The 26,608-nt window shown below is 44.1% G+C and overlaps 1 protein-coding gene across 2 annotated transcripts; it reads right to left on the bottom strand.

Annotated features, from left to right (window-relative positions):
- Nucleotides 1–12,065: 12,065 nt before the first annotated feature.
- On the bottom strand, nt 12,066–16,463 carry OXSM (3-oxoacyl-ACP synthase, mitochondrial). Of its 2 annotated transcripts, XM_055135753.1 has the most exons (3): nt 16,389–16,463; nt 14,500–15,508; nt 12,066–12,724 (listed from the first exon to the last, which is right to left on the bottom strand). In XM_055135753.1, the coding sequence occupies exons 2-3, from the start codon at nt 15,474–15,476 to the stop codon at nt 12,322–12,324; spliced, it is 1,380 nt and encodes a 459-aa protein (XP_054991728.1). In that variant the 5' UTR covers nt 15,477–15,508; nt 16,389–16,463; the 3' UTR covers nt 12,066–12,321. The 2 variants fall into 2 exon arrangements, with proteins under 2 accessions (XP_054991728.1, XP_004604004.1); XM_004603947.2 differs by lacking the exon at nt 16,389–16,463 and having other exon boundaries at nt 14,500–16,247.
- Between the last annotated feature and the right edge of the window lie 10,145 nt (nt 16,464–26,608).

Genomic DNA, 26,608 nt, shown 5'->3' with positions numbered 1-26,608 from the left:
ACCTGAAGGTAAAAATGATCCAAAGATCATGTATAAAACATGAGCATTTGAATCTGATTGATCTCAAGCATACAATGTTAACCAGGCAGGCAGATATTCAGGTCCTGAGCCAGTGTCCTCAACCGTCATCATGTACAAAGGATTTTAGATCGGCTGTATTAGCATAATCTTTAAATAAACATCAAAAAGCAAAACAGGGGACTACAAGGTCACCTCATCCCAGCCTACAGCTAGGACAGAGAGGGCCTGGGGCAACCCAGACAGGCAGCTGTCCAACCTCTGGATCTTTGGAGTCATTTCCTAGTTAACATTTCTGTGTTTTACACCGCTTGCTTTAGGGGACATTCCTGAAGTCTGAATGTGGTGCTTTTTATTTTAACAAAGCTTTTCTCCATTTAATAACAGATAAAATAGAGATATATGTGTGTATACATATGGTACCACAAATAAGTAACAAAGTAATAGCAGCAGTTGCAAGTTTATGTAGATTTACGGTATGAATAATAAGACAGAAAACCAATCTAATTTTCTGGATGTGGCATCCAAGCTCCTGGAGAGTTCATTAATATGGAAAGGACCACACTCGTATCTTAGCATAATAGCCATTCTCTATACAGAGGATTATACTTAGTATATTGATCCATCTTATTTGAAGTTCAAACCATTGTTATATTAATTCCATTTGCAGATGAGAGAACTGAGCCCAGTGACAGTGATTCAAACCCAGAACTAAACATGTGTAAATAAATAAATGAGATAATAAACCTCGGTTTTGAGTATAAATCTCTCACTTTCTCACCATTTCACTCAGAAAAGCATAGCTCTTTCAAGTCAATTGCCGGTCTTCATTCCCAAGACACCTGTATTTATTTATTTTTAAATAGGAATTTTTCTCTTCTTTCTTATTAATGTAATCCAAAGAACTATAAGATGGCCTAAATTACAATTGATAAACATCTTTTTAAAAAATTGTATTAAAGCACCATGATTTACTAAGTTATTCATAGCTGAGTTTCAGGCATACAATGTTCCAACACCAATTCCACAACCAGAATTGACTTCGCTCCACCAAAGTCTCCAAATTCCTTCTACTCCCCTCTTATACCCTTCCTTCATGATAGGCACTGTAGCACCATAGCACTGTTTTCCTGTTGTCCATTGATTTGCTCAAGCAGGCACCAGCAATGTCTCCATTGTGAGACTTGTTGTTTTTAGCATATTGAATACACCATGGGTGGCTTGCCAGGCTCTGCTGTGTGGGCAGGATACTCTGAGTAGTTTGCTGGGCTCTCTGAGAGGGACGGAAGAATCGAACCTGGGTGGGCTGCATGCAAGGCAAACACCCTACCCACTGTGCTATCGCTACACATTTTTTAATTTGGGTGCAGTAGTTTGAATCTCATATTTAGTGTTGCCTCTGTGGCCTAGATAGATAGATAGATAGATAGATAGATAGATAGATAGATAGATAGATAGATAGATAGATAGATAGACAGGCACATCACATCTCTACACCACCAATGTACGCAAAACCCATTACCTCCTACCCCTGTTATCTCCTGTCTGCCTATTCTTACTCTCTCCCTCAATTTCTTTCCTTCCCTGTTCTCATTTCTATAATTATTATAAAGACCAGGTTTCTACCCTTTGATACCGTGCATTCCTCTGTCCTGTTATTTAAATAAGTGAGATCATTCAGAGCTTGTCCTTCTTCTGACTCATTTCACTTAATTTGATATCCTCCAGTTCCATCCAAGTTGCAGCAAATTGAATGATTCTGTTGTTTCTTGCAGCTGTAAAGTATTCTTTTATGTATATATACCACACCTTCATTTTCCATTCATTGCCATTGGACACCTAGGTTGATTGCATATCTAGCTACTGTGCTCAGTTCATCAGTGAATAGTAGTGTGCATAAGTCCATGCCAGGAAGGGAAGAGGAAGGGAAAGGGAGAGGAGAGATGGGAGGGGAAGGGAGGGGGAAGAAGGAGAGGAGGGGAAGTAAAGAGAGGGGAAGAAGGAGAGGCAGGTAGGGGAAGGGAGAAGAGGGGAGGGGAGGAATGCTGGTAGGTAAGGCACTTGCCTTACATGTGGCCAACCTAAATTCAATCCCCCAGCGTTGCCAGGAGTAATTCCTAAATTCAAATCCAGGAGTAACCCCTGAGCATCACTGGGTATGGCTCCAAAACCAAAGCGAGAGAAGAAGAGGAGGAGAAGGAGGAAGAGGAGAAGGAGAAGGAGGAGGAGGAGAAGAAGGAGAAGGAGGAGGAGGAAGAAGAGAAAGTTATTTGAAACAAAAGTATTATGTAAGCACTAGCAAGTTTTTCAAGAGGATTGGGGTTGAACCATATCTGGTGGTGCTTCCTGGCTCTGTGCTTAGGGATCACTTCTGGTTGTACTTTAGGGACACTATGCAGTGCTGGGAATCAAAGTGAGGTCAAATCAAGTGTCAGAATCCCTGCACTATCTCTCTAGCCCCAACTAGTATTTTCTTATAATCTGTGCTACAATTCCAGTATTGAAATCCAGTTTTCTAATCTTAGTCTAGACCATGATACACAGTAAATGAACCTGACAGGATTGAGGTAGGGGCAGTGAAAATTTGGCTACTGAATTATAGTTTGACACCTCTTCTAGCTCCCCTAGGAGCATATTCTGTGGCCTGTTTGATTAGCTACTTGTTCTGTGAAATAACATGTTTTCTCAAAGTGGGCAAGGAATTGTTATTACTTGAGCAAAGAATTGTTAAGTATAGTCCAGACTGGCCCAGACTGGCCCAGACTGGCCCCGGCCCCAAGACTGCAAGGCCTATTCATTTGTGCTTTGTCCATGGCAGTCTTTACACTATATGGGCAGAGTTAAGAAGTTGCGACTAAGGAGAGAGGTCCAAGGGCTAGTGTGTTGCAGGCAGTTCACATAGTCCCCTGGCTCCTTTGGGTGTGACCAGCAAGGGAGTGGGGGTGGGGAGTAAAAGTCACAACAGAGATTTCATGGCCCATAAAGCCAAAAACAAAAAATACACTGTTTGACCCGTTAGGGGATAGGGTTGGCTAAACCTGAAGTTAAAGTCATTTTTGTTCAAAACTACATGCTTAATCTATAATTCAAGCTACATTGCTTGTTCTTAGCAATTCAACAAAACTACAAAGAAAACCACGCCAATTCCTTTTAGGTCCCAAAGATCAGTTGAGGCTCAAGCACCTAGAAAAAGAATTACAGCCTCTACTAATTGTGGCTGAAGTCCAGTCCCAATACCCTTGACAATACAAACTATACTAGCTAAGACAGCAGATAAACTTCTCTTTGATTCTCTGGAGCAGAAATATTTCCGTCACTATTGAAACTGAAACTTTTCTAGATGTGTTGGTGACTATCATTTGTATGTAGATGCATATGTGAGTCCCCCACTTCGCTGATTTCCGAGAACATTAATTTTTGTTCTTAAGAGCAATAAGATTCATCTTCCTGTAAAATTTTATGACAAAGGATAATATATAGTCCAGAAAAAAATTTTAGTTTATTTCTGATGGTAGCACTGTAGCACTGTTGTCCCGTTGTTCATCAATTCAAGTGGGCACCAGTAATGTCTCCATTGTGAGACTGGTTGTTACTGGTTTGGGCATGTCGAATATGCCACGGGTAGCTTGCCAGGCTCTGCTGTGCAGACAGGATAATCTTGATAGCTTTCCGGGCTCTCCAAGAGGGACAGGCCCCAGGACTACCGCGTGCAAGGCAAACGCCCTACCTGCTGTGCTATAGTGATAAAAAAAAATATGTAAAGAGGTCCATAGAGAGAGAACAGCATTTGCATTATACGTGGCCAACCCAGGTTTACTCCCCAGCACCCAATATGGTCCCCTTGAGCCCTGGCAGAGTGATCCTTGAACACATCTGGAAACAAACAAAAAAAGACATGTAGAGAAACAAAACAGGGCTCTGGAAAGAAGAGGAGGCTTAGGAAGGAAGAGAGGGGCTCTCTAGACTGGGTGGCAATAGAAAAATACATATAAGGAGAGTTCTTTGTGTTGAAAACTAAATAATAAAAGAAAACCAATGTGTACATAATTTTAAAAAAATACTGTTTCAGGACAGGCAGGAGAGGAGCCAGGATAAAGGCAGAAAGGGGCTAGCTATAATTGAAAAAGAGAACATCACACACACACACACACACACACACACACACTCACTCTAATAGGGACTGAATATGAGTGGCCTGAGGTGAGATTGGAGAGAGCTCAGGGTTGGATAAAGCAGGGATTCAGAGAGCTTGGCAAAATGTTAGAATTTCATCCTATTTCAAGAGGAGAGGCTCTGGAAGCTTTTCAGCAGGAAAATGACATGATCTGATTTCTACCATAAAAGGATTCTTTCACAGCTATTACAGGAATGGATGGTGTTCGAGAAGCATTAGAGAGTAAGAGGAGGATGACCAAGAAGTTAACTCTGTCCCAGCTCCAGGAGCAATAGTTACAGCCATATTATTGTAGAGGCAAAGAGCAGTGATTCAGACGACAGTAAGTATCACTGAAGCACTCACTGAAGGTAGGAGAAGAGAAGGGAAGAACTAAAACTGTTCTTAGCCAGCCTTCTGATCTAATCAACCAAGTGATTGGTCAAACAATTTTTTGAGTCACTTCTTTGCACATTCAACATATAGTTATTGAGAACCTATTTTGTGCCAGGTTCTAGGTTAGGCACCAGGAACTACAGCAGTGAAGTAAGCAGCCCCAACCCCACTGTGACGGTGTTTATACTGGAGAAGGGCATGTAGGACATAAAAGATCAAGCGAAAAGCAAGAAATTGAGGCGGGGGGAGGGAAACTCTGACCAGAGTCTATTGGTTTCATTTCCTGAATGTTTCCTGTAATATTTCAAGTTGAAAATGGATGACATTTGCATAAAGTCCACATTCAGGGGTGAATGTGAAAGATAGCAGGAAGTGGAAATCTTCCCAATGGGCAGAGCTGGAAGCAGTGCATCAGGCCATCCACTCTGCACAGAAACAGCTCAGGAACTGAGAGTATATAAATATTTCTAGACAGGGGCCAACTTACAGGCCGCTAATTAGGGATTTGTAGAAGAAATGACTAGAAGGTCAGAGATAAGGATATCTGAAGAAGAGATGTAGATTTTAAAAAAAACAAACCCTTCCTTGAAAACCAAAGACTTTGGTATCACACATTTATACACGTCAAAATGTATCCACCCCAGTAAGGGACAGAAACCAACAACCGAGCAGACAAAATGACTCTTCCAACTAACATTAGCCAGCTTTGTCACTGGACAACGGGAATTTGTATGAACAGCAGGAATGAAGCGACTACAGTGGCAGAAATGGAGGCTACATAGGCCCCAACGACATGGACACACGCAAATATGAATCTAGCTACGGGGAGATCTAACCACTCCGCCTCCATTCACCCCGTTCAGTTCAGCTATCCCTGCCTCTGAAAATCCAACCTAGCTCAAAAAAGAAATGCCCTTTGGCCAGCCTCCCAAGTATGGGTATTTCAGGTGCAGGTTTGCGTTTCCCGCTCACAGAGCCTCAGTCACAAACACAGTGTGAGAGTTATACCTGAGTCACAGGCCTATATAGAAGCACATGAGCAGGGGGAGATGGGTGTGGGGGGGGGGGGGGGCGGTTATCTATGCACAGCAAAGGAGACAAGCCAATGGCATATGACTCGCGGGAAGCAGCCAGCCCCGAGAACGCTGCGGGAGCCCGCTAGAGGCACAAGTGAGCATTTTAGCTGCGGGATGTGCGTGCGTCAAAGACATAAAATGAGCCGAGGATCCTGAGCACGCGGGTCCAGAAACCCAGTAGGGGTCTAAGGTGGAGGACAAGGACCCCCCTCCACTTACCATAATTCCCAGGGATCCCATCACCGTGTTGTGTTTTCCATCGATACAGCTGGGGGCTCCGGGTCTCTAAAGCGTACCCACACCCAGGCCAGGCACACAGCAAGTGTCTCACTGGACAACACGCTAGAACTACCACTAGGGAATCCTGTGACCGGAGCCCAAGTGCTGGTGGTAGTAGTTCACCCTTATCAGCGGGAGTTCTGCCTTCCAACGAGCACCAGGATGACCGTGTCCGCAGTTGTGTGGCAGACAACTTTACAGTAGAACTCATGAAGCGTGAGGCAATCCCATCGTAAAAGAGGGAAAGGGGGAAGAGGGAATATTCAAAAAGACGTCATGAAATTTGCATGATTTATAATAAGTGCTTGAATGCCGCATTGGAGGCTCTTCTAGTAAGTGTGTATAGACTTACCGCTAAGTACTTCTTTCCTTTGGTGGACTGGATCTAGGCGCTTGGATTACAAGTCTTTCATTTGTTCTCAGTAAGTTTTTTTAGCTTGTATTTTTCTATGCTCAAATTTATGCAAGTGTGCAATGAGGGAGGGCAGAGCCAGATTGCATAAATACTCAGTTTAGAGAAAAGGTTTCTTTTTTTGTTCACTGTATCACTATATCACTGTCATCCCTGTTGATCATTGATTTGCTCAAGCGGGCGCCAGTAACGTCTCCATTTGTCCTAGCCCTGAGACTTTAGCAGCCTCTCTTTACTCGTTCTTCTCAACGGTGCCACATTGGAGGCTCTTCCAAGGTAAGGGAAATGAGACCCATCATTGTTAGTGTATTTGGCATATAGAATACACCATGGAGAGCTTGCCAGGCTCTGCTGTGCGGGCAGAATGCTCTCAGTAGCTTGTCAGGCTCTCCAAGAGGAGAACTAGGCTATAAGAGGTCTTCGCGGCCACGCGCTTCTGGGAGCTTTGTTTTGTTAGTCTTATTTTGTTAGTGGGAAAAATCTAACTAAAAATCTAACTAAACTAGAGCTGGAGCAATAGCACAGGGGGTAGGGTGTTTGCCTTGCACGCAGCCAACTTGGGTTCGATTCCCAGCATCCCATATGGTCCCCTGAGCACCGTCAGGAATAATTCTTGAGGGCAGAACCAGGAGTAACCCCTGTGCATCGCTGGGTGTGACCCCCCCCAAAAAAATCTAACTAAATTGTAGGTAGTTGTTGGATATCATTGGTTTGTCCTTTCCCCCTTGCCACTAGGAGCTTAGGTTTATCAGTCACACCCATCAAAGTGCTCCCGAGTCACTCCCATTCTTTTGTTTATCTGTAACCAATTCTACCAGTTTATCTGCTCTTCCCTTAATCAAACTCTGTTAATTGGTAAGGTCAGAACTTCCTAGGACACTGAATATTATAACATTGCCTTTCTCTCCTCTTTATGCCTTTTGAATAATTTACTTTAAAGCTATGTCTTTTTTGTATAGACACAAGAAGACAATATTATGTTTTTATAACTTAAGACTTAATTGGCCTCGATATTCCCTCCTGGGCATCTGCTCTCTCCACTTAAGCCTCAGTTGCCCTCAGTTCCTAGCACCCCAAAGTAGGGTCCCCGACGTGGGACGGGAAGGATCCAGGGCAAGCGGTGAGTTATGTGCTGGCATCGAGATGGGCCTGGCCAAAGTGCCTAATTCTTAACTATAAGTTAAGAGCTTGATCATAGACAAATGCTGTCATGATCCAATAGTAATTATGAGACTGGGACCCTGCCAGGGATAGGAAAGACTGATCTGGCCTGAGCACTGTAGTCTGAGATTGAGATGGCCCCAGGAGAGCAATTCTATAAGCTTTAATGCATCTCTTATTGTGTCCATACAAAATAATTAATATTATGAATTCTTATATGTTTGCTGGCTGAGGAGAAGAGAAACACATTCATGGGACTCTGCCCTTGGGTGGATCCTCCTGCTGAAAGAGAATTAAGTCCTAGGAGAAGCATCCCCTGAGGAAAAAGAACCTTAATCTATTGCTGACCACACCTATGGGTATGCCCCAACCCCCTGATGCTGTGGAGATTTAACTAGGCTGTAAGAGTGGGTTGGGGGCCAGAGCCAGATCCACGGCGCCAGATCCACCGGGGCCAGATCCACAGGGCAGATCCATCGGGGCGAGATCCATGGGGGCCAGATCCACAGATCGAGAGAGACCGAGAGCCGGGAGAGAGGCAGAGAGAGAGAGAATGAAGTAGGATGGGGGAGAAAGGAGCAGGAGGAGAATCAGAGGAGAATGGAGATGGACATGAAATAAACCGATCGAGCAACCAGTTTGGCCTTCTTCCTTCCTTCACCTGCCTCGCCGCCTGCGCGCCCTTTCCTTTCTTTTTCTTTTTATTTTTACACAGGTAGTTACTTTGTTTTGTGGCAGATTAGTTAGGTGGTGGTGGAAATGCTCGTGAGAAAACTGGAAACGGGGACAGTCAGTTTGGGACTGAGCTGGTCTTCTTGGGAATCTGCAGGCACTCCCTTTCCTCCAGATTCCAGTGCTTTTGAGTCACCAGAAGTAACTGCAGCTGGATTGCCCAGGATTCAGCTTCTCAGGACGGAAGGTTTAGGTCACACCACCAGGAAAGAAACCAAGACCTTCCCCAAAAGTTGATGAGGTGGGTTTAGGGTGAAAAGTGAGTTAGGAAGAGCATACGGCTTGGAAACCGGCCTCACAGGCTGGGGGAAAAGGCAGCTGAGATAGAGAAGGGAAGACCAAGTAAAGGATGTTGAGAGGACCCATTCAGGTTGAAAGATGCGTGCCAAAAGTAGACTATATATAGACTGAACACGATGGCCACTCAATACCTCTATTCAAACTACAACACCCAAAAGGAGAGAGAACAAAAGGGAATGCCCTGCCACAGAAGCGGGGTGGGGTGGTGGGGGATGAGGTGGGGGTGGTGGGAGGGATACTGGAAACATTGGTGGAGGAGAATGGGCACTGGTGGAGGAATGGATAAATGATCATTGAATGACTGAAATGCAAACACAAAAGTTTGTAAGTTTGTACATCACGGTGATTCACTAATAAAAAAATTTAAAAAAAAAAAAAGATCACAGTGTAAACCTGAAACCAACATCCTCTTCTAGAAAAAGAGAGAAAAAAGTCCCTGCTATAGAGCCTATAGGTAGGGGTTCTGTGTGTGTGTGTGTGTGTGTGTGTGTGTGTGTGTGTGTGTGTGTGTGTGTTGGGGGTGGGGGGAGCGAGGGGCCGGGAGGGAAACTGAAAACATTGGTAGTGGGAAATGTACACTGGTGAAGGGACAGGGTTGGATTATAAGGCTGAAATCCAGTCATGAACAACTTTGTAACTATGTGTCTCACTGTGATTCACTTAAAAAAACTTTTTTTTAAAGAATTAAAAAAAAAACCAACTTCCTCTTCTCTATTTTCTCTCAAAATAAGAGGCCCACAAAAACCATGGAATAGCCACCCCTGCTTGAACAATTACATCTGTGAGGCAACGGTGAGTTTTTGAGGTTATGAAAATTAAGTTTCAGTTATGAAGATGAAGGCATCTCCCAGCCAAGAACCAGAACTGTGCAGAAACTGATGCAAGTTAACTCCCTCATGGGACTCCTCTCACCACAGATCAACTGCCACAGCAGCTTGGCCCACACTTTTTGGCCAAACTTCTAGAAGTTTCTCAGAATGTTTCTCAGAAAGTTTCCCACCCCTCATTCTTGTTTTCCTCTCCTCACAGATGTCAGACGCAACAGTCTGAAGACACTTGGTACCTTCTCTATTTCCTTCACAGATGTTTCCTCCAATAAGTTTCCTACATAGAAAAGCCTGTCTAGGGGCTGGAGCCATAGCACAGTGGGTAGGGCATTTGCCTTGCATGCAGCCGACCCGGGTTCAATTCCCAGCATCCCATATGGCCCCCTGAGCACTGCCAGGAGTGAATATGGAACCAGGAGTAACCCCTGTGCAGTGCCAGGTGTGACCCAAAAAAAAAAAAAAAAGAAAGAAAGAAAAGCCTGTCTAAGTGATGAACTATTATTATCTCAAGATCTCACTTTCTTCCTGAAATACAAAGCCTCCTCATCTCCCCATGGAAGAAGAGAATACTTAGGTTCAAAACTATCATAAAGTCATATACTCTTGGCCTTACAGGAACTAATTCTCAAACTTGTTGCCATTTTTCAGTATCCCAAATAAATGTAAACATACATGTGTAACAATTATTACATATCTTATATATATATTTTAGATTCTCTCTCGGAGAGCCCGGCAAGCTACTGAAAATATCCTACCCGCATGGCAAAGCCTGGCAAGCTCCCCGTAGAGTATTCGATTTGCCAAAAACAGCAACAATAACGGGTCTCATTCCCCTGACTCTGAAAGAGCCTCCAATAGGGCACTGTTGGGAAGGACGAGTAAGGAGACGCTGCTAAAATGTCAGGGCTGGGATGAATGGAGACGTTACTGGTGCCTGCTCTATCAAATCAATGAACAACAGGATGACAGTGATACAGTGATATTTTAGATACATGTGTACATGTATTCTTTAATAGTGAAATAGCGAAATGTTACAAGCTGAATAGTAATATGTGGGAGACAAGAGGGGGATAAATTGGAAAAACTTTATAAAAGGGGCTGCTAATACTAAAGCTCTAGCTCTCAGGAAACCCTGGAAAGAAATATGCAGCACCCTAGATATCCCTGAGTAATCAAGCTTAAGTACCAACTCCTGCCCTTCATTGGATACTGTCTCTAGGGAACTCAGCCCCTCTTCCTCTCAACAGCCACAAAAGAATAAACAAGATCTCTTAGCTATTTCCCATGGTAGAAAAGTAGAGGAACTATCAACATTTCTTCCTTTTTTTTTTTTTTTTTTGCTTTTTGGGTTACACCTGGCAATGCACAGGGGTCATTCCTGGCTCATGCACTCAGGAATTATCCCTGGTAGTGCTCAGGGGACCATATGGGATGCTGGGATTTGAACCCAGGTTGGCCGCGTGCAAGGCAAACGCCCTACCCGCTGTGCTATCACTCCAGCCCCATGAACTATCAACATTTCTTGTGACATGTTGGAAGCAAACACAGAAACTCTTCCCCAGCTGCAAGTTAAGAGGTCGGTAAAGGCAATGTGGTTGAGTCAACAATCCCTTCGCTCCATTTCCCAAAAGAAAAAAGACTAAGAAATACCAAGGCAGGCTAGGAAGATGATGCAAATGGCAGGAGCACTTGCTCTGCATGCAGGAGCCCTCATTGAGCCTCAGGACCAGTAGGTTCCCAAGTATTGCTAGGAATAACCTGCAGCACTACTCAGGGAGGAGGTCCAGAAGATCACTGGGTGTGGCCAAAAATAAATACCAAGTCCATTTTACTTCCTTCTTTCAGAAAACTGAAGGCTTTAGAGTTAAGGTTAATTTCACTGATTTCCCAAATCATAGTACGGAGAATACCAAGAAAAGAGAGCTAGTTAGGGAATAAATAAGCCACTGGTATCTAACTTCTGTATTCAAAGAACGCTAATCAATAATGCAAACTTCAGCCAGAGTGCTGGTACAGCAGGTAGGGCACTTGCCTTGCATGTGGCTGACATGTGTTCAATCCCCAGGACCCCATATGATCCTCTGAGCACTGCCAGGGATGATCCCTCAGTGTAGAGCCAAGAGTAAGCCCTGCGCATACTCATTATGTCCAATAATAAACAACATTAAATGAAGACTAATGCAAACTTCCAGTTAAATTTGCATTTCTTTCCAATATACAACATGGGTCTCGTGTGCTGGCAATTGTACACTTCAGGAACCTTACTCAAAACCAAGAAGCTCCTCAGCAAATGTTTATAAAATAAGTATAAGTGAAACGTCAGTAACCTGATCTAGAGAATTGGGAAAATATGTACCAGTGGTTCTCATATGGGAGTTAGTCTGTGCCCTAAGCAGCATGGTCTAGAGACATTTTTCATGGACAGAACTGAGGAGAAGGATGCTTCTGGAACCTAGTGAGTAGAGCCTAGGATCAGCATCCTACCACAATTAAAACAGCACCTCTTTTCTCAACAAAATATTATTCTGGCCCAAATTATCAACAGTGCAAAAGCTGAGAGAGCCTGACAAATAAGAAAAGATCTGGGCCTGGGATTGGGGGGTGGGAGGGATACTGGGTTTATTGGTGGTGGAGAAACTGTACCCTCATGGTGATTCACTAATTAAAAAACAAATAAATTTTTTAAAAAAAAAGAAAGAAAAGAAAAGATCTGGGCCAAGGAAATACTTTTTTATTTATCGAAGGCTGAGCACGTGTTTCAATCCCAGCAGTGCACAGGCCTCTAAGCAGCACCATACTTCTGAGTACAGCCATCTGGCTGGGTGTGTCCCCACAACACAAATAAAAAAAGGTACTCGAGTACTAATACAGATGTATTTAAACTCATACTGACAGTATCTAACTACTTAGCAGAGTTTTCTTGTGACATTTTTTTAAAAATCCACGTTTCATCACAAATGCTCTGTTCTACATGCCAGCAATACAGAGTGTTGCATTCGTACCACCAAAACCAAAGGAATTGGTGAGTCCAATACATCTGTTTTCAGCTTTCCAATCCTGCGTCTTTAGTGGAACATAGTTGAGATCAAATTCTGGTTCTGTGCAATCCAGGTTTAGGGTAGGTGGCAGTTTTCGATAAAAGCAAGCCAGCGCGGTGAACGCTGCCTCTGCCGCCCCTGCAGCTCCCAGCAGATGGCCCGTGGCTCCCTTGGTGGAGGAAACTGCGAGGGCTCGCGCGTGGGCCTTGAAAAGATGCTTGATGGCTTTGTTTTCAGCAGCATCGCCCAACGGCGTGGAAGTAGCATGTGCGTTGACATAGGTTATCTCTTCAGGCTGCACACCCGCGTCTCTTACAGCAGCAGCCATACACCTAATAAAATAAGAAAACTGATTTAAGAGAAGTTCCCTTTCAATGGAGGTTCATTATCTGTATGAAAGAACTGGCCAAATACGCTCTATGAGAAAGACTCCTTTGCTCTAATACCAGAACTACATCTTTGATTACTAGATTAATTAGAATGCCATCTGCATGAGAGAATATCACCCCTGGTACCACAGAATTAGTTATCACCATGAAATAAAGACACAGCCTATGGTTTTTTATAATCCCTATTATAAATACTTCTATTGATTTAAACTGATCTTTCACCATGCAGGAAAAAAATTATGTTGACACAGCCAAGAATATTTCTTCTAGGAACTTTAAAAAAAATTTTTTTTTTCTTTTTAATGTTTTTGTGTTTTGAACTACACTACCTCTGGCAGTGTTTGGGGGTTACTTCTGACTCGGTGCTGGGAGCAAAGGTGTTCAGAGGACCAAAGAGAGACAGGGATCAATTCCAGGCCTCCTGCATACAAACCACACACTCCTGCTCTTTGAACTATCTCCCCAGCCCTTAAAGGGAGGTAGAGGGTGTGTGTGTGTGTGTGTGTGTGTGTGTGTGTGTGTGTGTGTGTGAAGATTTTAAATCTATGCTTTAATGTTTCTTTCACAGTTAAATGTGAGCCTTCACACTTTCCTCAACAATTAAAAAATGTGTCTACTATACGCATAAACAACAGGGGAGATGTTCTAAGAAATTGGTCATTATCTGAATTCTACAAGGCCCTTCAGAGTCTTGATAAACAGAACAACGTAAAAAAGCATGAGGAGAGAAAATGCCATCAAGGCAGACACAAGGTGCATGAATGAGACTTCTGTCTCCTGGACCCTGATGAAAACACACTACAATGTCAGGAAAATGACAGTCACTAGCAGAACTTGAGGGCCACTGCCACATTCACAGTTCTTGGTTGACTGAAACATCTTTTTACAATATGTGGGTATACTTCAAAATTCTCTTTGCTTCGGCTCTAAGAATTCTAAATAGGCGACTTAATAAATAAAACTCAATGGGCTGGTAAGTAAGCTTTGCACGTGGGAGGCCACGGTTCTGTCTCCAGCATAACACTCTCAGAAAGCCATGGAGATTTGTTTGTTTTTGTTTTGTTTTGCTTTGATTTGGGGGCCATACCTCGTTATACTCAGGGCTAACTTCTGGCTCTGTGCTCAGAGGTCACTCTTGGCAGACTCAGGGGACCATACGAGGTGCCAAACTTGAGTTGGCTGCATACAAGACATATGCCCTACCAGCTATACTATCACTCCAGTGCCCTGTTTAATTTTTTTTTTATTCTACTCCACATGATGCAGCAATATTACTCCTAGGCTTTTATCTGAAGGATATGAAACCACAGAGTATTTGCACACCAATGTTCATAGTAGTATTATCCCCAGTAGTCATAACATGGAATTAACCTAAATGCCCACCAACAGATGGCTGGATAAAGAAGACGTTTTATACATATGAACTCTTAAGCTCATGAAAACTGTCATGGTTACAAGAGAACAGAGAAAAGAGGTGGGAGGAATAAATGTGTCCTTCTGCAGATGGGCATGTTGAGAATTATACACACAGAAAAGGATGAAGCTAAACCCTTAGACACCGTAAGATTATAAACCAATAATAAGACAATTTAGAGGGAAAAATATGGAAAACTGATTAAAATGGAAAAGAAACTCTACTCAACAAGGCCAGATACTATGATATTGCCTGATCTGAGACTCTAATAATGTGTTACTTGAAGGAAACAAGTAATCTTTACCTTAAGGCACCTTCTCCTTCAGGATCGGGGGCGGTTATGTGCCCAGCATCTCCTGAAAGTCCATAACCCAGAACTTCTGCATAGATCCGGGCCCCTCTCTGAACTGCATGTTCGTGCTCTTCCAGCACCAGCACAGCTGCGCCTTCTCCCATGACGAAACCATCTCTTTTGGGGTGAAAGGGTCTGCATGCCAACTTAGGATCCGAGTTTGTGCTCAGAGCCCGGGCTCTAGCAAACCCCGCAAGGGATAAGGGACTAATGCATGAGTCTGTGCCTCCAGCCACCATCACATCGGCATCACCTTGGGCTATAAATCTAAATGAATCTCCCACAGCATGCGCACCGGTGGTGCAGGCTGTGGACACCGCGTGATTGGGGCCCCTGAGTTTGTAGCGAATGCTGACTTGGCCTGCTGCCATGTTGATGAGGATTTTAGGGACGAAGAAGGGGCTGACCTTATTGTAACCTTTCGTCTGAAACATCAGGGCCGTTTCAGAAACAACTTCAAGAGGAACCATTCCCATGCCAATCGCAACCCCAGTAGCCACTTGATCCGCTTCCGATTGAGGATACCAGTTGGAGTCCTTCATGGCCAACTCTGCGGCCCCTATGGCCATAATGGTGGGAGAAGACATGACCTTGACGTCTGACTTGGATACAAAGTTCATCTCATTGAACTGACCTTCGCCGCTACCTCTTGGCACAAAAGCAGCAACACTGCAAGGGATATTCTTGTATTCTTCACCAGCCAGTGAAACAATTCCGCTTTCTCCCTGGAGAAGGCGATCCCATACCAGTTGAGTTCCAACACCAAGGGGAGTTACTAAGCCAATACCCGTAATGACAACCCGTCTGCACGATCTGGATTTCGGCACGGTTCCAAGAAACCTTTTATTTATTAACAGCTGCCATACTCTTGAATACTGGAGATGAGGGTTTGCCACTTTGAGGAAATTCTGCAAGCAGCCTGACAACATGGTTGAAATTCAGACGGTCAAAAAACACATTCCTGTAACACACAACAGGCTCAGAGAGTACTCACTGTAGCTTACATGACTTAAAGACCTAAGAAAACAATATCCAAGAATCTTTTAGACACTTGATATGAGCTGTTAACAAGCAGAGAAGATGTTACATCATTTTACTGCACGCATATCATCAAACTATACACATATTTTTTAGGGACTACACCTGGCCATCCCTATGGGTGCAGGGGAGCGGGGTGGGGTACCACACGACCATATGGGATGCCAGGGATAAAACCCGGGTGGGTTGCAGTCAAGGCAGGCGCTTTACCAGCTGTAGTATCACTCAGGCCCCCAAACCATCTGTGTGTATGTAACTTCTTTAGACTGCAGATAGTGTCAGGCATACAGAAGGCTGAACTGATGACTCACTAAAATTTATACAAAAGGGAAAAACAAAAGGCCGTCGGAGGTCTGTTAATTATTGCTGGTGGCGGCCTTTTTTGCTTTTCCCCCAGGATTAATGAGGCCTTATTCTAGATTGCATTTCTAGGGTCAGCAGCCCATGCTTCGAGGTTGGGGCAAGAGAACGTAGTTCATCCTCCACGCAGAGAAATAACCTTCCCTGGATCGAGGGAAGCCCGGGGGTAAATAAGAGACTTTCAAGGCAGCGGGAGGAGGACGGCTCCCGGCCCTGCTCCCAGTCCCCGCCGGCAGCGGGAGCCCAGCCTGGGACTCCTGCACGCAGAGCAGGGAAGCCGCCGGCCAGGGGCGCGGGGTGTGGCCACTGCGAGCCCCGCCCCCCGAGCGCCGCCACACACCGGAAGGACCCCGAGAGGGGAAAGGGCCTCCGTTCCCCGGATCACATTCCGACCACCTGAGTTTCCTAAGGAGCAGCGGAGGGCGCGGGGCTGGCGGCCATACCTGTGCGGGGCCTCACGTCGGCCGCGCGGCCGCGGTCCACGGGCACGGCTGTCGCGTGCGCAGGCGCAGGCGCACTCACGTCTGCACATGCGCGTGTCCCGGGCCCCGCCTCGCGTCACCTTGGCTGAGGTCACTGGGAGGGGTCTGTGTGTGTGTGTCTGTGTCTGTGTCTGTGTGTGTGTAGAAATGCTGTGCAAAGTGTGCGTGTGTGTGTGTGTGTGTGTAGAAATGCCGTGCAACATATAGTCCTCCATAAACTCAGTTTGTGTGTGTATAACGGGGTTGTGTGGTTGTGTAAGGGGAGGGGTGTTTCTCCATAAACTGAGTGTGTGTGTAGTTCTCTGTAAACTCTGTGTGTGTAGTTCTCCGTAAACTCAGTTTCTGTGTGTGTCTGTGTGTGTGTGTGTGCGTGTGTAAGGGGTGAGGCTTTGGGAAATGCCGTGAGACTTACAATTCTCCATAAACTTAATGTGTGTGTAAGGGGTGTGTGTGTGTAAGGGGTGTGTGTGTGTAACGGATGTATGTGTGCAAGGTGTGTATGTGTGTGTTAGAGGTGAGGCTTTAGGAAATGCTGTGAGACGTACAGTTCTTCATAAGTTCAATGTGTGTGTAAGGGGTGTGTGTATAAGGAATGCATGTGTGCAAGGTTGTGTGTGTAAGGGGTGAGGCTTTGGGAAATGCCATGCCGCGCACAGTCTCCATAACTCAGTGTGTGTGTGTATGTGTATGTGTGTGTGTGTGTGTGTAAGGGGTGAAGCTTTGGGAAATGCCAACCAGACCAGTTCTGTCAGATCACCGAAAATTGCTGCTAAAGAGAGGTGATAGCTCATCAGATTCTGGGTGTTTTACGGGGTTTATTTGTAATTATGCTGCCAGGATGGACACCGCATAGGGGGCCATGCATGCGTTGCCTGGGGAAATCAGGCATCCTGCATGTAGAGCATATATGCACGTGGCCCTGCTCGCTGAATTACTTTCCAGCATCTGAAGTTATTTTTAGTGGTGAAGTAGAACTAACTAGAATGTCCAACTTAAGAAAATTGGTCAAGCGAGCCAGAGCAAGAGTACAGCTGCTTCCTTGCACAGGGAGAGCCAGGTTCAACACCAGGCACTATATAGTTCCCCCAGTTCACAGCCAGGAGTAATCCCTGAGTATCACTGGGTGTGGCCCCAAGACAAAAATCAGAAAACAAAGAAAATGGAGCACGTATGAACATTGCACTGTCACCTGCAATAATTATATATGTGACTTAATGCAGAAGGACATTGAAGCTGTTAGATATAAAATAATTATATCTATTTAAAAAGTTTAGTATAATTTTTAAAAATTATTTTATATTAGGGCTGGCGCTCCTATAGCACAGCGGTAGGGCGTTCGCCTTTCATGTGGATGACCTGTGTTTGATTCCTCAGCCCCTCTCGGAGAGTCCAGCAAGCTACCGAGAGTATCGTGCCCGCACGGCAGAGCCTGGCAAGCTACCCATGGTGTATTGGATATGCCAAAAACAGTAACAATAAGTCTCACAATGAGAGCTGTTACTGGTGCCCGCTCGAACAAATCGATGAGCAACGGGATGACAGACGACAGATTTTATATTGAATCACTGATTTACAAAGTTGTTCATTATTGGATTTCAGTCCTATAATGTTCCAACATCCATCCCTTCACCAGAGTACTTTTCCCATTACCAATGGTCCCTTTCTTCCTCCTGCCCTCCGCCTCCCTCCCACTATGGCAAACACCTCTCTCTCTCTCTCTCTCTCTCTCTCTCTCTCTCTCTCTCTCTCTCTCTCTCTCTCTCTCTCTCTCTCTCTCTCTCTCTCTCTCTTTCTCTCTCTCTCCTATTTTAAAAAGAATTTTAAGGATGACATTGGTTGTGAGACTCCGCGCCAGGCTGTTTTCACTCGCAGCATCCCAGAGGGGGGCAGGTGAGAACCCTTCCCTCCCCAAGGGACCCAGCCCCAGCAGGTGACCTCCACTACCCAACTGCTGCCACTCTCCAGGCCGCTTTCCAGACCGACTCATTATAAGACACTTCCTAACCATTTTCCATAATTACCACACCATATTTGATGGAGTTCCGATAGCAGGCAACAAATCATAGAGTTATAGATAGATAGATAGATAGATAGATAGATAGATAGATAGATAGATAGATAGATATAACTCTTAGAGAGCCTGGCAAGCTACCGAGAGTATCCCGCCTGCACGGGCACAGCCTGGCAAGCTACCATGGCATATTTGAAATGCCAAAAACAGTAACGATAGGTCCCATTCCCCTGACCCTGAAAGAGCCTCCAATGGTTGGGACGAGTAAGGAGAGGCTGCTAAAATCTTAGGCAGGACTGGGAGGAATAGAGACATTACTGATGCACGCTCAGCAAATCGATGAACAATGAGATGACAGTGATACAGTCATATATTGGTTGTGATTTTACTTCCCTTATTTTTGCATATCCTTATTTTCAACAATGAATGTTTTTGTAGTCAACTTCTTATCTTTTAGGAAGTTGCAGATCCTAGGACGGATAGTCGCAGCTATTCAGTTCTGATACCCAGCACTGTATACCACCCCTGAGCACCACCAAGAAGGACCCTTGAGCACAGACTCCTAAGTAAAACCTGAGCAACACAAGTGTGCCCCCCCACACACACCTTGACAAATATTGCAGATAGAGAAAATATCATACCCAGTGTCTGACAAGAACAAAGATATTCATTTCTAAGTGCCTGGAAAAAAATTCAATATTTACTCAGAACTGAATATTCTATAAGGAGAAAAATAGAGCATCTTAAAATATAGCATCTTAAAGCCCAGGGTTCGATCCCTCCCCATCCTGGAGTGTAAGATTAGTATAAAGCTACAGTGTAATAGTGTATTGCTTTATTGGGGTGGATGGGGTAGGAGGAGGGAAGGAGACAAGATGGTTTGGAGAACAGTCAATTAAAGGAATACAAATGTAGGAATCAATGTTAAAATAGTAATACACAATAGACAGCAATCAATTTTCTTAAGAGGACTCAACTCATGGAAGAAAACTTTTAATTGCTGTTGAAAAAACATCTGTATGAAGCAGAAATTGATTTCAATAATATTTGTAGAGAATATGTTTTAGAAAGTGGTGGTAATGGGATGCAAAAATTCTGGCAGCAATTTAATAGAACAGTCCCAGACAGTTAGGCTGAGGCCAACACCTAATGAGGGCAAAAGCCTTGTCTGTGGGGGATTTGGGATGATAAAGGTCGTGGCAAACTCATTCGTTTCATTGGTGCTGTTCTTTTGTGTTTGTACAATGACATTTTGTACACTGATACCTACCTGATTCCTGACCCTTTTTGAAATGTTTCATCAAGCGGCAGCGCTGGAGGAAGAATCACTTTGAGCTGTGTACAGGGTAGCTTTGAGGAATGTGGAGTGAACACAGCTGAGTTGAAGTGGAACGAAGATACTTTTGTATAAAATGCAGCCTCCTGAGAAAATTGTCTTCTTTAAACCAGTTCTCAATTTTTTTTTCACCTGAGAAAAATGATTTATTCATTCCCCCGCTTTCCCTTCCAGGGGCCACACACATAACATGGCACTCATGGGGGTCATACTCCTTTAGTTGTGTTTGTACACATGGGGGACAGGCCCCCCCCCACAACTCTGTTTTTTTTCTTTTTTGGGTCACACCCAGCGATGCACAGGGGTTATTCCTGGCAGTAGCACTGTAGCACTGTCCTCCCGTTGTTCATCGATTTGCTCCAGCGGGCACCAGTAACGTCTCCATTGTGAGACTTGTTGTTATTGTTTTTGGCATATCGAATATGCCACATTAGCTTGTCAGGCTTTGCCATGTGGGCGAGATACTCTTGGTAGCTTGCCAGGCTCTCCAAGAGGGACGGAGGAATCGAACCTGGGTTGGCTGCGTGCAAGGCAAATATACTTATATTGACATATATGGGGCTGGAGCAAAAGCACAATGGGTAGGGCGTTTGCCTTGCACGAGGCCGACCCAGGTTCAATTCCCAGCATCCCATATGGTCCCCTGAGCACCGCCAGGGGTAATTCCTGAGTGCAGAGCCAGGAGTAGCCCCTGTGCATTGCCAGGTGTGACCCAAAAAGCAAAAAAAAAAAAAAGTACTTATATTGACATATATGTATATCATGTCTTTGTTCATTTAACAAATAATATTTTTCTTTTCATAATATTTTTTTCTCTCATCAATTAAAAGGCTATTTGTATATACAGTATTGTATCACTGTATTACTGTCATCCCACTGCTCATCGATTTGCTCGAGTGGGCACCAGTAACGTCTCCATTGTGAGACTTGTTACTGTTTTTGGCATATCGAATATGACACGGCTAGCTTGCCAGGTTTTGCTGTGTGGGCGAGATACTCTTGGTAGCTTGCCGGGCTCTCTCAGAGGGGTGGAGGAATCGAACCTGGGTCGGCCAGGTGCGAGGCAAATGCCCTACACACTGTGCTATCTCTCCAGCCCATATATATACTATTAGCATTAGTTTTATCATTTCTTCTAGTTTCATTAAAAGTCTCAAGTCAGGAAGGCCAGAGCAATAGTATAGTGGGTAAGGCCTTGCCTTGCATGTGACCAGCCTGGGTTGGATCCCTGGCACAGCATAGAGTCCTGAGCCCTGTCAGGAGTGAGCTCTGAATGCAGAGCCAGGAGTAAGCCCTGAAAACCGCCAGGTATGGCGCCAAAACAAAAATATCTCACTTCAGGGCCAGAGAGAACGAATAGCTAGTAGGGCACTTGCCTTGCATGTGATCAACCCAGGTTCAGTCCCCTACTCCCCAACCCCAACCCAACCAAATACAAGTCCCATGAGCACTGTCAGGAGTGATCCCTGAGCACCAATGGGGTGTGGCTCAAAAACAAAAACAAAGGTTTTTTTGCTTTTGTCTTTGGGCCACACCTGGCGATGTTTAGGGGTTACTCCTGGATCTGCACTCAATAATTACTTCTGGTGGTCATCGGGGGACCTTATGGATTGCTAGGGATCAAACCAGGTCAGCCAGGTGCCAGGCAAGTGCCCTACCTGCTGTACTATCTCTCCAGCCCCAACATAAATAAGTTTTTAAGAACAAAAATAAGCCTGTCATTTATCTCAGGGCTTCTTAAAATTGTTCCATGCATGACCTCTTTTTGCTTGAGGAAGTTTTCCATGATTCCAGATAATACAAACAAAATATTTACTACTAACAAATCAGAAACTTATTTTAAAACAAATTTTTCCACTACCCCATCTTCAGTTACATGGCCCCATATCAGCTTGTAATCCATAGTTTAAGAAGCAATGAACTATCTCCTTTGCACACATGTGCTCAATAATTCAGTGCTGGTTAGGGGCCAGACACAGCAGGTAAGGCACTTGCCTTCCACGCAGCCAACCCAAGTTCAATCCCTGGTATCCTGATCCCTGGAGCACTGCCAGGAGTTATCCCTGAACACCAGCAGGTGTGATCTCCCCTACAAGAGAAAAAAAAAAAATGAGTGCTGGTTAATCACAATTTCATTACACAATAGTGAATTATGATCAGTTCCTAAAAGTCTTTTTTTTTTCCTTGATTTTTGGGTCACACCTGGTGATACACAGGGGTCATTCCTGACTCTGCACTTAGGAATTACCCTTCGTGGTGCTCAGGGGACCATATGGGATACTGGGAATCAAACCCGGGTCGGCCACGTGCAAGGTAAACGCCCTACCCACTATCCTATTGCTCCAGCCCCAGTTCCTAAAAGTCTTGAACCCCCTCTCCTTGCTGATATTTCTTGTGAGCCCAAAATATTCTTAATTATTTTTAAATAGCAAAACTATCTTGAAAAAAAATTCAGTGAATTATTTCTTTATTCGGTTACATTTAAGAATAGTGCCACCATGTGTCAATTCTAAAGATGGTATTTCCAATATAGATGAAATATTTTTAACAAATTATTTGGAGGGGAAAAAAATCAAACAGGAAGTTCATAGCACATTTAGTACTAGAATTATTCCCTAATTGTAATGGCTAACAAAAGATTTAGTGAAGCCTATTATCATCAACTTTTCTAAAGGGGACTGAAAATTTGACTTTCAACTTGATAAGTGGAAAGAAGCTGAGAGGACAAAGAACAGGTCAAAATCCCTTATTACAATAAATTCTTGTAATAGTTTCATATCTTATGATAGCCAAGAGAAACTGTAGTTACTCAAGAACTGTAATTAAAGATTGGACTAGAGGCTGGAGCGGAAGCTCAAAAGATTGAGTTCATACTTTGCATGCAGGATGCCAAGGTTCCATCCCAGCACTACCTCATCCCCCAAGCAATGCAGCAAAAATCTCCAAAAAACAAACCTCCCAGATATTGGTGCAGAGTAACTTGGAAGAATTTCCATTTCAATTGATTTTACAACTTATTTCAAAACTCTTGAACTGATTAATTTTATAGATTGCACATTATCACAATATTAATGATATAGCATTGGTTTTCAAAATGTACTTAAAAGGCCCCCACAAGAGCAAGTTAAAGCTATCGTCTCCTAGAGGAAAACTGGATGATATTATGACCCTCTTCGCTCCACAGTCCAGCGTTAATTCTAGAACACTTCTACTTCAGAGTTCTGTGCATGCTGGTTTTCATCCTATGTTTTAATTTGAAAGAAAAGTGTCCTGTTTGGGGACCCGAGTGATAGTACAGCTTGTAGGGTGCTTTCTTTGCACATGGCTGACCTTGGCTCCATCCTCAGCATTCCATATGGTTCCCTGAACCCCACCAAGGATGATCCTTAAGCACAGAGCCAGAAGCCCTGAGCACCACTAGGAGTGGCCCCCTCAAAAAAAAAAGAAAAGTGTTCTGCTGGGCCAAAGAGATAACCCAATGGATTGAACACTTGTTTTGAATGCAGGAGGTCTAAGACCTGGCATGGCATGGTTCCCCCGTACCATCAGGACTACCCATGAGAACTGAGCCAGGAGGCCTCCAAGTACCACTAGCTGTGGCAACACAACAACAAAAGGCAAAATTTTGTTTTGAAAAAATCACAAATGTTATGTAGTATATAAAAACACATTGTTACACATAAATATGCTAATGAAAAAAAACCCTCAAATTGAGGGGAAAATAGTTCGTGATAGACAACTGACTCATTTATAACCCAATATCCCGACGTTTATAGTTTAGAATTTTAAGTAGTGCCTGTTCAACTACAGACAAAATTTCCCAGCATCAATCCTCTCATCTAAGTAGACTCATTCTTGCCAATGATAAGGGAGAGAAAATATCCATTATCGTTCTGGGACCATGTGATTAAGAAATAGGTATTATTTTTTTAAAGGTAGGTTGTGGAGAGCCTCCAGGACCGTGCTTTGCAACAACAGTTGCACTGTGCTTGTAAATTGCACCGCTCTTCGTAAACAACACCTGTGTGCTTCGAAAACAATTCCTAATAAGGAAACAGGATGTCTTGCCACGCCCATAAGCTGTAACTAACCTATCAGATGCAGACACGTGGGCTAAAACAAGCAGCGAGAGGTATATAAGGAGGGAAGCTGCCTAGCTAGGGGCTCCCCCTGGTTCCTTTTCCTTCGTTTGTCCTTAGTCCCTGCTTCGTTCGTCTTTTTTTCCGTTTGCATGAGAAGGTTTCTTAATAAATAGCTGGAAGAAGAATCTCCGGGTTGCGTGTTTTCTTACAGTAGGTATTAAATAATTTAAAAATAATAGGTATTAATTTTTAATAATTTATTGATTTTATAAATTATATTATTTATAATAATACCTATAATAACAGGTATCATTATTCTTTCCTTTCCTTCTTTTTTTGGTCAAACAATTAATTAAGTGCAGAAGTTTCTGAAACTCTCTGGCAGGAGTTATCAAACTATCAGTCAGATTCCCCACCCATTTTTTCTGTAAAGAAAGTCTCACTGAGGGCTCAGGAAGATAGTTAAAGTGGTAGAGTACATGCCTAGCTATCTGAGGGCCCAAGTTTGAACTCCAAATTGTAAGTTACCCTGAGCATCTCTGGGTATAGCTTTGGTACCCCATAAAGCACCAAAGTACTAGGCCCATACCACTAGGCCAAACAATGCCAGACTGGCTCCAGGCTCTCCATCCAGCATTGCTGGGTGTGGCTTCTATTTTAAAAAGAAGAAGTGAACACTTAACATGACATTAGATAATGAAAAGTCAATTTTTTCTTACATTGAATGTGTCAGGCAGTATTTTAGATACTGGAGGTATAGTAGGTGGGTGAGGAGAAGGAAGAGAATAAGGAAGTATTAGGTGCTTGTATTTGTGTGTTTATTTTGCTGGGTCACATCAGATTCTAGGGGGGGCCCATGTAGTGCTGGGACCAAACCCAGGTTTCTGGCATGCAATACATGTATTCCAGCCTTTGCGGTAGCTTGCTGGCTGTAAGAAAGTGTCATTGAAACCATACCTACTCACTTAAAGGTATTTTCAGCGAAATTACACATGCAGAGACAGAGTTAAATAGCTGAACAAATTCTTCTAAACATATGTAACAAAACGTTCATTGACTAATACAGGGAGAAGTCTGGGTGCCGCGATCATCAGAACAGTTGTTTATTCATCAGTGATACCTGTGTTACTAAATGGTTACCTGAGCAAGAAAGGTCTCGTTAATTCCAGTGCAAATTTTAGTTAAGCAACTTATCACATGGATCTGGTGAAATATACTGTTCTTGAAAACTAGTCCCCAAACCTACAAACTGTAAAAAACATCTCACAAGTGTCTAGGCAGATTAATGGTGATTAAAGTGGATAGCATAGCTCAGGATTTTGCTCAGGACTTGAAGAAAAGTTCAGATATTAAAAGCAAACAAAGATAAAGCATTAAAGGCATTTAAAGAGCTACTTAGGGAAATAAAAATAACATGTTCAGAACACAAGACTAAGAGAAAAGAAATATTTGTTAACCAGGGAGATTCAAAGGGCTGAATTCATGCTTTATATGCTGAAGTCCTGGTTCTTTTCTTGGTATCACTGGGTCCCTATCACCTCTCGGGGGAGACCCTTAGTACCTTACCAGGAGTAGCACCCAGCACCTCAGAATATTTTTCCAGAATTCAAAAAAAAAAAAAAGAGGAAGAAGAAAGAAAAATATGTGTTGAGGTGGAGAAAAAAATTTCTGCAAAGGAAGCCGATGTTAAAGTGAACTTCCAAGGGCATTGTGAAGCAGAAGATGGATAAGATTCATCTTGTAAAAGAAATCAAGGATGCTGATAGCATCATCTACCTGCAAAACAATCACAAAATAATGCATGCCCTTACTATGCAGGATGCACTTTTTCCCCGCTTCCTCGTTCTCCTCATTCTATTTTTGTTGTGTGTTTTGTGCTGATGACCACACAAACTGAATTCTCGGCCCACTAATACAAGTTGCAACCTTGCTGTCTTGCAAAACAAAAAGAAATAAAAATTCAAAAACCCAAAACCCTCACATCTTTACAAAGACATCAGACTATTTGAGGTGGGGCTTATACCAGAGACTTTCAATCATTCACTTCATTTTTTTGACAGAATCCCCGCCCTTTACAGCCACGCCTTTGTTTCTGAACCTGTGTGTCGCTCCTTCAGGGGGTCTTTTCACTCACAACCCTCTAGGAAACCATAAGCGAGGAGAACAAGGAAGGAGGGAAAAGTGCATCCTGCATAGTAAGGGCATGCATTATTCTGTGACTTTTGCAGGTAGATGATGCTATCAGCATCCTTGATTCCTCTTACAAGATGAATCTTATCCATCTTCTGCCTCACTCTGCCCTTGGAACTGCGCTTTAACATCGGCTTCCTTTGCAGAAATTCTTTTCTCTACCGCCACACAAATTTTTCAACACCTAGGGCGGTCTGAGGTGAGGGGGTCGGGAAGCAGATCCCGGAATACCAGCGGCATTTCCTCACCCTTGTGACTGTTCTCCCGGCGGCCGGCCCCTGGCCCCGCCCCTCGAGCCGAAGCTCCACCCCTGGACCTGCAAGCCCCGCCCCCTGACCCCGTAACCCCCGTCGGGCTGCCAGCCCGGCACCGCCTGGGTCAGCACCGGCATCCCGGGCGCGGACGGTCGGACGCCCCAGCTCCTGTGACCGGAGCTCTCCCTGCTGCCCCCAGCCCGCGACCGTCTCCGACCGCCCCGCGGCGCCGCGTCCGTCCCCCGCGCCCCGGCAGCGCCGCAGAGGCGGCCGCGCGCTCGGCGCGTGCTCAGTGCGGGCCGCGGCGC

This window comes from Sorex araneus, chromosome 4 (genome assembly GCF_027595985.1).
Source record: "Sorex araneus isolate mSorAra2 chromosome 4, mSorAra2.pri, whole genome shotgun sequence".
NCBI lineage: Eukaryota > Metazoa > Chordata > Mammalia > Eulipotyphla > Soricidae > Sorex > Sorex araneus.
Note: the sequence above shows the minus strand (reverse complement) of the source record. Positions and strands in the feature narration are given on the sequence as shown.

What these genes read in the sequence shown, in the direction of transcription:
- OXSM (XM_055135753.1), bottom strand. Translation starts at nt 15,476, where the DNA reads ATGTTGTCAGGCTGCTTGCAGAATTTCCTCAAAGTGGCAAACCCTCAT. An exon ending in GAAGGAGAAGGTGCCTTAAG is followed by an intron (nt 12,725 to 14,499) that starts GTAAAGATTACT and finishes TTATTTTATTAG; the next exon opens with GTGTATGGCTGCTGCTGTAA.